The 10,677-nt window shown below is 57.2% G+C and overlaps 1 protein-coding gene across 1 annotated transcript; it reads right to left on the minus strand.

The window, feature by feature from the left end:
• Window positions 1–149: 149 nt before the first annotated feature.
• TMPRSS2 (transmembrane serine protease 2) lies at window positions 150–10,457 on the minus strand. The gene is made up of 8 exons (XM_006104440.3): window positions 10,335–10,457; window positions 7,240–7,283; window positions 6,282–6,453; window positions 4,419–4,594; window positions 3,250–3,345; window positions 2,531–2,673; window positions 2,035–2,187; window positions 150–773 (listed from the first exon to the last, which is right to left on the minus strand). Exons 3-8 carry the CDS (start codon window positions 6,431–6,433, stop codon window positions 762–764), a joined length of 732 nt encoding a protein of 243 aa, XP_006104502.2. The 5' UTR covers window positions 6,434–6,453; window positions 7,240–7,283; window positions 10,335–10,457; the 3' UTR covers window positions 150–761.
• Window positions 10,458–10,677: the final 220 nt, after the last annotated feature.

Below are 10,677 nucleotides of genomic sequence, written 5' to 3' on the forward strand. Positions count from 1 at the left end.
CTCAACCTGTGGGTCGCAACCCCTTTGGGGGTCGACCACCCATCTCACAGGGGTGTTCCTAAGACCATCGGGGAAAACACATATATAATTACATATTGTTTTGTGATTAATCGCTATGCTTTAATTATGTTCAATGGGTAATGAAATTGGGGGTCACCACAACATGCGGAACTGCACTAAAGGGTCGCGGCATTAGGAAGGTTGAGAACCACTGGTCTGCACTCTCACCCACAAGAAGGAAAAAGGTTTCTCTGCCCCTTCACGTGATCATCAAGTCATCCCCCAGGAAGGGCGGGTCCCTGGGTTTCCTCCACCACCCGGGGCTGCCGAGTCAGTGAAAACCCCTGTGGGGAGCCTGGCCCGGGGCCACCAAGTGGCCTCCCTAGCAGAGGCCCAGAGCGAAGCACCCTTCCCATCTCCAACCGTCCACAGCTGAGAGGGCACCAGCCCCATGGGCACCCCCGGACGGGCTCAGAGGGAGATGCGGGTGGGCAGACTCCAGCCCTCTGCCCTGCGTTGGCCTGAGACACCCACACCCAGCCCGGGTGGCCACCCCTTTTGGACAGAAGCCCAGGGAGCAGGGCCCGGGAGGAGCCACCATGGCCTGCGCAGAACTGTGGAGACTGCCAAAGACAGACACGTTCATGATTTAATCAAACGAAAGGACCTCTGGATCACCTCTAAAATACACCAGGCACGGGGGCTGAAAAACCAGCCCCTCCGTTTTCTTGTTGACGGTGTTGGGGACGAGGCCGGGCGGATCAGCTGTTGGCCTGTTCACAGGGAAAAGAAAGGATGTTATTTCCTTAAGATAAACACGGGTAGAAAACTTTTTTTCTCTCTAGGTCGACAAGGCACTTAGACACCAGCTGAGCAAGCCTCAGAGGACAAAGGGACGTGGTTTCCCCACGGCACGAAGGTCGAGTGAGGCTGACTGTGGCGGCGGGCAGCTGGGCTGAGGACCACGTGTGCCCGGGCCTGGAGGGAGCGGGGAGCAGGGTGTGTGCGGAAGCAAACCGCTTCGCAGGGCCGGGACACAGGCCTGGGCTGGGAGATCTCGCTCCACACGGCCACTGAGAGACATCAGTGTTCAACCGCCTGGCTCCCTGCCCGTGGCCTCTCCTGCACCAGCCTTCCACCTGATGCTCCGGTGCTGAGCCCTGGCCATGTCCCGAACACCCGTGTGGTCTGCTCTCTCACAGACCCGGCAGACTGTCCCCCCCTGGGCCTGGCTCCCCGCCGAGCCCCACGCGCTTCCCTCCACCGGGCAGCCCCCAACAGGACATCCGGGTGCCCATTCCAGCACTCGGCCCTCTACCGGGTGCGGACTGGCCAGCCGCTGTGGCCACTAGGAGGTATGAGGTCCTCTGGTTTTATTGGGGGCCACGTCAGACAATGCCCTCGGGTCCTGCCCCCCTCCCCAGACTGGAGACTTGGGGGGACACAAAGTGAAAATACTTCTCTCACCGGCAGCCCAGCCCTGGCAGGGGCCCTGGGATGGAGAGGGACCTGGCTCTCGCCCGGGATCCGGGCAGCGCCAGGGGAGAGGTCCCCGCTGAGCAGCATGGTCAGGCCCGGAGTGCCGAGGGCAGGATGGCAGGGAGCCCCCGGGACCCCCGTCTTCACCGCCTCTGTGTGCACCAGAGAGCCCCAGCTGCTCCCCCACCCCGGACTTGGGACCTGGCCGGGGTGCACTCAATGGCCCAGAAAAGGACAGGGCACCGTCCCGACTCCATTGGCTAATTTGCGTCCCTGTGCTCTCTGCCCGCACCGAAGTCTGGGTGGAGCCAGCTGAGCCGGACTGTGGTCAGCAGAGCACAGCCCTGTGTGACGTCAGCCACGCTGAGCCCGGCTGCTTCATCCACGCCCACTGGGCGGCATGCAAGTGAGGCCCCCAGTAGTGACGGGTGGATGCCGGGGGGCGGGGGGGGGGAGGAAGGGGGGGACGGCCCCCAGCTCCCGGCAGCAGGACCACGGCTCATAGACACCTGGGCTGTGACGTGTCCGAGCTCTGAGCCAGGACAGGGAAATCACCTTCATTTGTCGATAGATCCAGTCTGTAAACATCGTCACGTTTCCGTACACTCCAGGCCTGTTCGCCTTGGCGCAGCCGGACCCCCAGCTCGTGTCCCCAATCAGCCACCAGATGCTGTTTTTCAACGTGACCAGAGGGCCGCCACTGTCGCCCTGGGGGACAAGCACGCAACAGAGCGACGTCAAGCCACAACCGCACACGCCATGACCTTGCACAGAGGGTGGGGGTCCCAGTGGGTGTGTGGGTGTCATCTCTCCTCCAATAGGTAAGAGTGATAGAATCCCCAAGAGAGACTATACCAGCGATGAATTTTAGTCTACTAGTAGATGAGCTAAGAGTTACTAAGTCAATTGGTGTCTGTATTTTAAAACAGTCCGATACTTGTTTCTGTTCCATGGACACTTAGCTAATATAAAACCCTGTCTCCCAGGGACATGGAACCTTCTCTCTCAGCGGGGAGAAGGGGCTCATGGACTCAGTGGGGTAGGCAAACACCTGGCAGGAATCCACGCTGCCCCGCAGGTACCCGGCGCAGACCATGGTGGGTGTGACCAGGTTGTTGTAGACGTATCTGCCGTTACACTGCCCGGGCTCGATGAGGGGCACCATCGCGGCGTTCAGCATGTCCGACGTTTTCCCTGAGACAGACCAGGTCATCGCGCCATCAGTGCAGCCCGCGGCTCCCACGGGAGGGGTGGACCCCCTCCTGGAGACAGGCCACTGTGGACAGACAGGTGGCCCTGCCCCGCCCCTCCCTCCTTCCACCTCCTAAGCCGTCTCCCGGGGAACCTGGGTCACCCTGCAGCTGGCGGGTCTGCGCTTAGTGCAGCTCTAGGTTTGGGTTTCAGGGGGAAGACTTCCTGCCCCTGGAGTCAGGGAACCCCCCCCCCCTCCCCCGTGCTCTAGAATCGCCCTCATCATCACTCAGCGACTGGGTTCTGCGGGCTCACCTTGCCCCAGTCATCGCTCCCTCTTCTCCAACGACCCCCGCCGGCCAGGAGCTCCTGTCTCCCTCCGTAAACAATCCGGCTTTTCTCCATCCCACACCCTCCTCCGTACATCCGTCAAACTGAGGCACAAAGCCTGTGTGAACTGCCCCCAGTCACCCATCCGGTGGGAGTAAACCCAGGATTGAAACCCGGGCCTCGGGCCTCCCCCTTGCAAACCCAGGGCCGTGCTCACGGGACTGCAGACTCTGTGCCCAGGAGCCTCACCTTTCTCGTAGGTGGCCCCCCACCCGGAGATCCAGCAGGCCTGTCTCGGCTCCAGCATCAGGCCGGGGTTGGGCAGACACACCGGCTTCACTTTGTCTGTTTCGAGAAGGAAAAGCACCGTGAGCTCGTCTGGTCTGACGAAGGCGGTGGCCTTCCGCTGGACCTTCCCCGTGCGCCCGCGGCTGGGCCATCCTGCCCGAGGGAAGCCCGGGTGCCAGCGGGTCCTGGCACCCCGCCTTCACCCCTGCCGGCGCCCTCCTTCCAACAGGCAGGACGCTCGCCTCCGGAAGTTTTGTGACTTACAAATGGAACGACTGGCTAGCTCTGCTTCAAAACACACACAATTAACTTTTCTTCAAACGAAATCTTCCAGAAACAGAAATGAAAAATACAGTGTCTCCAAGTGACAGACGGTAAGAAAGACAGACCCGTGGCAGTGGCCAGTGGCCAGTGGCCAGGAGGCTGGCAGGCACTTCTAGCTCCTGGGGGCCGTGCTGGACCCGCCTCCACCTGCGTTGTTTCCTGACTCAGATGTAAGCACCTGGAGGGCAGGGACGTGGTTTTGCGTCTTCTGCCCTGGGGGTGGGTCAGGGGGAGAGGGGGCGCTAGAGGGCTCTGGACCCTTGGATGGACTAGATTGGGGCCCAACTCAGAAGTGCAGGGGACGCATGTTGGTTTGTTTTCATATCGTTTTAAGTTGTTATTACTTTAAAGTATTTTCTTTCCAGAATAATGTGGAAAACTAAAGCATCTTCACAAGCCAGAGACCAGCTGGCCTCACTGGCGGTGACGCTGCCCCCAAGGAGCGTCTGACAACCTTTGCCTGCACAACCGAGGCAGCTCCCGGCATCTAGGGGCAGGGGCCCCACAGTGCACAGACGCCCCCCCAAAGAGCCTGCCGGCCCCCGATGCCAACGGCCACACTCTCCCGTGTTGGTTAAACTGCCCCCCAACGTGGAGGAAAGTGTGGTGGTCACTGCTTCCCTCCACACACACAGGCACGTTTCTAGGTGATCTGGCTTCTGCTGAGCACATTCCTGTCAGCCCCCCTCCGCCCGCCACCCCCGCCTCCCAGGGATCACAGCCCAGGTTTTATTTCCAGCCAGCCTCTCCTTCAGCTGTGGCCAGCACGGCCCACGCGCCCGAGCCCCACGGACAGAGGTGTGTACCGTTAAAAGTCAGCGGCGTCTGCAGCTTCATAAGAGCGATGTCATTGTTCTTGGTCTTGGAATCATAGTTCGGATGAGAAATCACCTTGCCCACTCGGTACGCGTTTCCGTAGAACATGGCAGATTGTCTCAAGATTCCTGCAAAGGCCATCCAGTACCGGGGATTGTTCAGAGGCCTGGGGGGCAAAGGTGAACACCGCTCAGCATCTCAGAGCCGCAAACGCGAAACACTCATTGGATGAGCAGAAGTTATACACTGGAGCCCAGCGTCCCCGGGGGTGACAGGACCACCAAAGCCAGCGAGACTGGCCGGCAGGAGTCGGGCCTCCCCAGTCCCCGGCTCGGCCCGGGCCTCACCTGCACACCTTCCCGCCTTCTAGCCCCTGCTCTGCCTCCTGGCTGAGCCCTGTGCCCCGTGGGCTCCGGCAGCAGCCCACGGACCCTCGTAATTCCAAGAACACTGTTTCTTGGACCTACCTGCCTCTCTGAGGTTTTAAACTTCGTTTCTGGCAGGAACGGGTCTTACCTACATTGATGTGCTAGGGATTTCCTGACACTCAGTAGGTGCTTTATGAATGTGTAGTGGCGAACAGCCTCTAGGTGTCTAGCCCTCACCTTTATCTAGGGCAGTGATGGCGAACCTTTTGAGCTCGGCGTGTCAGCATTTTGAAAAACCCTAACTTAACTCTGGTGCTGTGTCACATATAGAAATGTTTTGATATTTGCAACCATAGTAAAACAAAGACTTATATTTTTGATATTTATTTTATATATTTAAATGCCATTTAACAAAGAAAAATCAACCAAAAAAATGAGTTCGCATGTCACCTCTGACACGCGTGTCATAGGTTCGCCATCACTGATCTAGGTGTTTCCCGTTAAGAGCATCCGATGGAGGGAAGGCGGGAACAGCCTGGGTGATAAGCACGGCTTCCTTCCGCTGCCACCACAACCCTGGCAGCAGCCCACACACCTGTCATGTGTAGACACCTTGACTGCCCCGCCTGAGGCCACACAGCCAGGCCAGGCCCAGCCTCACACTAAACCAGAAAAACAGCTCTCATGAGTGAGTTTTCCTCCAAAACTGACATGTGAGCAAAAACTCTTATGTTTAAGCCCTAGCTGGGTGGCTTAGTGGATAGAGCGTTGGCCTGTGGACTGAAGGGTCTCCGGTTCGATTCCAGGCAGGAACACATGCCAGGGTTGTGGGCTTGATCCCCAGTAGGGGGCGTGCAGGAGGCAGCTGATCAATGGTTCTCTCTCATCATTGATGTTTCTCTCTCTCTCTCTCTCTCTCTCTCTCCCTCTTCCTTTCTCTCTGAAATCAATACAAATATATTAAAAAAACAACAACTCTATGTTTAAGAAAAAAAAGGGGGTGGGGGGGACAGTATCTTCCACAAAAGCTAACGCTATAAATTATGCCTTCCCCTTGCCCCTCCCAGCCGGCTGTGTGGGCAGCGCTGTGGCCAAGGAAGCCTAACTGAGGCCACAGGGAACCTTCCAGCAGGGCCGTGTGCGATCCCCGAGGGTGTCTGAGTGTGGCCTCTCCCAGCACGGTTGTCCAGAGACCAGAGCTCCCTCGAGGGCAGGAAAGGCAGTGACCCCCCAGCCCGATGCTGCGTCCTTGCTCCCAGAATCCTGCCTTCAGTGGACGCCCGATGCACGTTTGCTGAGGGGTGGGCGTGGCCAAGGCATCACGTGCAGTGGCTCATCTGACCCTCCCAAGGACGGAGGGGGCGCCATGACAGCCCCACTCATACACAAGGAAACTGGAGTTCGAAGAGGTCAAAACCCGTCGCTCAAGGTCACGGGGCCACAGAGCCACCTCCCAACCCAGGAGCCGCTTCCCCGTGAACATACTCTTCCACGCAGTGGGCGGCCGTCACGATCCACTCGGGGGTGATAATGGAGCCGCCACAGACGTGGACGCCCTGGACGTGCAGGCTGACCTGCCAGGGCCAGTCCCCCGGGGCAGCACTCGATCCGCCCACGATCCGACTCTGGCGGCCCATCTTCGAGTTGACCCCGCACTCTGGAAGCGACAAGCACAACAGAGCAGGCCAGTGAGCAGCACTCGGGCCACCCTGCACCCCGATACCCACCCGTGCAGCGTGCGCCCGTCCCCCAGGCCCCGCCAGGCTGGTGGACAACTATTCCCACCTCTCATTCCAGGTTGTTTGGGGTCTGACTTTCGGAGAACATGGCCTGGTCTCTTTTAGGTTGGAGGGGTGAGGGACATGCCAGTCACCCTGAGAACCCCCACCCCCTCCAAGCACCTCTTTGACTGCCACTGTGATTCCAGACACCCAGCCTGGGTCCTGGGTGACAAAGGCCCTGGATCTCCTGAGTCCTGGAGGGATTGAATGCTCAGAGGCCCAAGATCATGGAACAAAGTGAAGGAGGGATCCGCCTGTGTGCTGGTCACATGCCCACCCGGTGCTGGCGGGGCCGGAGGGGGGGCGGGCACCTTGCTCCCTTGGTACCTGAAGAAGCTTGAGCCCAGGGGCTGGGAAGCTACTGCCAGGACCACTGGGAGCATCGGCTAGTCTCACCCCTTCGATCAGAGAAGCTGAGCTTCAGGACCGAGAGCCCGTAAAGGAACAGGACGGGCGTCCCCGAGGGGAGCGCAGGGCAGAGCCTTCCCTGCTGCTAAGAGGTTTGCAAGCAGAAGTAATGCAAACACAGCAGGGCAGCCACAGGCCTCCAGCTCCACCACGGAGTGGCTCAAGAGGAGCTCCCTTCTCTCTCCACCTTCCCAGACACAGGGGATCTGTGTCCGAAAATACAGGACCAAAAAGGAACACCCAGGCTCACTTACCTATACAGCGTAAAGAAACCACTGTTTTTGAAGAACAGACATCACTACAAAAGAAGAAAGACAATGGTGGTCACAATGGATGAGCCATTTGACTCTCACAATACTTAGAATGTTTTCCAAAGTTCTCAGTCCCCTGCCTCCCCAGACATAGAGGGGTCCGTGACTGAAGGCTTGAATCAGGAAAGTAAATCCATTTAGAGGACAGTGGTGAAGAGCAGACACCGAGAGTGGGTCAAACCCTAACTTGCCAGTTACTTAACCTCTGTGCCTCAGTTTCCCCATCTGCAGAATGGGCTAATGACAGCACCAACTCATAGGATGGCTTTGAGGGTAAGCATGCAACAACATCGGCCATGATTTTTATTCTGGGATTTTAAATCAGCCTCTACTTTTTCAAGGGAGCCATTTGTAAACTTTGGTTTCCTATGGCTGCTTCTTCACATTTGTCACACAGACAACAATACAAGCAATTATGTGTCCGGGAGCAGAAGAAAAAAAAAAAGAGTTACTGCTTTGGGAGGCAAACACTCAAGGTTTGCCGATGCAGCCTGGTGTATATCGAATGTTCCTCCTAATAATATGCTGAGGAGGAGAGAAGCGGCCTCGACATCCGGGCATTCACAGCTGGCCACGATCCACTACACAAACAACTACAGAGACCAACACCGGGCCAGCCCACTGCTCGTGAAGGACAGGATACACACAAGCCCACCGCACAGTCCTGCCGGAGCCTGGTCCCAATCAGGGACCCTCTACTGTGAGTGACGGCAGCTTCCATGCCAACCCTGGGGTAGCCGGGCTTCATGCCACCCACCTTCTAGGAAAAAAGTGCTGAGATGCCAATCCAAGAATCACCCTCGACTCCTACCAGCATCCAATCCAGAGCCAATCCCTGCTTCTTCTAATCATCCCCCAAATGACCCACCACAAGCCCAAATCCTGTAAGCTGTTTGCAACACCTTCCTGCCCACACGACCCACGTTCCAAGGACCACGGCGTGTCCCGGCGGTCCTGGCTGAGGGGCACTGGCAACGCCGAGAAGCACATTCCCACGAAAAGGTGTTTTCTAAGAATCATGAGGTTGATTCTCCAAGGGAACCCGGCTGTGCAGTCATCAGCCTCCGGGCTCGCTGCGGCCACTCTGACGGGCCCCACCAGCGGCTCAGATGTAAGACCGACAACGTAAGAAATGCCCAAACCTGTACGAATTTTTTATGAGTTCATTTGAGCCAAACTGGCGACAATTGCCGGGAAGCAAAATCGCAATGGATTTGGCTTATTTTATATATTACAACCAAAGGAGGAGATATAAGTGGGTTACATGAAATCCATTGGTGATAGATTAGGGAGGCGGGAGAAAGCAAAGCAAGGAAACCTCTGGGATTGAATAGAAATGAAATAATAGACACATGCTTCTTCTACAGAGGTGGGTAAGGATAATTAACAGTTAGCAATTAACATAACAACATTGAGGGGATCTTGGTTTCCACTCTGTGCTTTGAGGGGAGGGGGGAGGAAATTATGTTGCTATTCCAAAGGTATGTTGTCAATTATGTTAGTGTAGATGCAAAAAAAGACAACAGACAGGCTCAGTGAAGGCAAAGACTGGCCTTTGCTAAAGAAGAATACCGGCCCAGGATGTGACTACCGCCATGGCTCACTTGTGGTTAGGAAGTTTTCATTCCCGACCATCCTGTGTGGTTACTTCCAGTCTGAGTTCGCAAGGCCGCCACGCAGGCTGCCCCTGAGCTCCTGGGGTTTAGTATGTGGCCCCTTTTTCATCCACAATAACAAAGGGCAGCTTCTGAGAGCAAAAGGGAAGTCTCCCCACCCCTGTCACGTAGAGACACCGCGAGCCAGGTCAATGCCTTCTCTCTCCTCTCCTAGGCCGTGGCCCTCCTGAGCTCCCAAGGCTCACAGAGGCGAGGTGGCAGCTTCCGCCCCTGCTCAGCCCCATCTGCCGTCACCCAGGGGGACAAGGCAGCACTCAGCAGGTACGAAGGGCCCAGGCAGCTGTGTTTGGCTTCCCTGGCGGGCAGACCGCAGCCCCGCTGTTTTGATGGGCACACCTGGCCGGGCACAGCCCGCCTCCTGGGCACACCCTGTCACCTTCCCAGGGACAGCAGGCTCGAGAGGAAGTTGGCCCCCCAGACACCTCAGCCAGCGGCCACCAGGAATGCAAACCTGCTTCCGGCCTCCCACTCACGGGAAGGAGGGACGGTGTGATTAATCCATCCTTCCCTCCAGCAGCACCTGGCCTGCGGGAGGTGGCGGCTGGCTAACACCTGCGCGGAGGGACCGGGACCTGGCAGCCGGGGGAGGCTCGTGCACAAAGGACACTGTGTCTCACATTAAAGAGCCTTCAGACAATGACCAGACCGGGGAGACTGTCAACACCTTAAATACATGCAAAGCAAATCACGTAGCTCAGCCCACCCCTCCCCACCTTCCTAACCAGCTAAGCTGTCGATCATGTGACCTGGGGATCATGTGACCTGGCGTTTGGGTTCATTAGCACCCACAGGGCACACTGTGACCCACCCAGGACTGCAAGTCAGCCTGGAGGTACAGGAAACGATGGCTGAACTGAGCTGCTGCCTCTGGCTCTCCCAGGGCACCCCGTGACCCTGGGCTTGGGGCTGGGACCAACCACCCTGCTGCCTGGGGCGGCGGGGATCCTGGAAGCAGGACGTCAGTGCTAAAATCAGCCAAGTGCAGGCAAGCAGAGGTGGTCACCCAGCAGGGACCCAAGGTGCGCTCTTCGTTTCTAGAGACCTCCCCTGACGTGCGCAGTAGGGTCAGCTCTAATATCCAGATAGTGAAGAAACGAGTGCGGACTCTCCGTTTTGCAATGTCATCTAATAGCACAGAGGGCACAGGGCACAACGAGATGGCACAGAAACCTTCCCCGGAACGAACCCAGAGCTGCTCGGGGCAAGTGGTCCTGCCCAGAGCCCATGCTCCTGGCAATGAGAATCGGCCCAACCCGCAACCGCAGCTCAGAAAAGTCAGCCTCGGGCCGGCGTTGCCCCGTGACGTCCCTGCCGTTGCTCTCATGATAAATGTTTCAAAGGGGAGCGGCAACCGCCAAATACCTGTGATAGAGCTTTTTATAGAGATCGGTGTTGCCGGCACTGATGTTCAGCTTCAGGAAGCTGGTGGCCCCGCTGTCATCCACTATTCCTTGGCTGGAATAAAAACTATTCCTGAAAAAGACAGAACATCGCCTTCAAAATGATGGTTAAGTTGCAAGCAATTACAAACCCTGTGCTAACTAACACTCCCCTTGCATGAAATTGAGATGAAGAGGGACGCCTTAGCAGGTTGGAAAACAGCATCACAAACATGGACAAGGGACTGTTATAAGCATCTTTGGACCCAATAACCCTGAGTGTCGGGCCAAGTCTCCCACCGGTGGTGATTCTAATCTAGTTTGGG

Source organism: Myotis lucifugus, unplaced genomic scaffold (assembly GCF_000147115.1).
Source record: "Myotis lucifugus unplaced genomic scaffold, Myoluc2.0 scaffold_571, whole genome shotgun sequence".
NCBI lineage: Eukaryota > Metazoa > Chordata > Mammalia > Chiroptera > Vespertilionidae > Myotis > Myotis lucifugus.

What these genes read in the sequence shown, in the direction of transcription:
- TMPRSS2 (XM_006104440.3), bottom strand. Translation starts at nt 6,433, where the DNA reads ATGGGCCGCCAGAGTCGGATCGTGGGCGGATCGAGTGCTGCCCCGGGG. An exon ending in GGGGGCCACCTACGAGAAAG is followed by an intron (nt 2,674 to 3,249) that starts GTGAGGCTCCTG and finishes GGTCTGTCTCAG; the next exon opens with GGAAAACGTCGGACATGCTG. An exon ending in GCAGCGTGGATTCCTGCCAG is followed by an intron (nt 2,188 to 2,530) that starts GTGTTTGCCTAC and finishes CTTGTCCCCCAG; the next exon opens with GGCGACAGTGGCGGCCCTCT.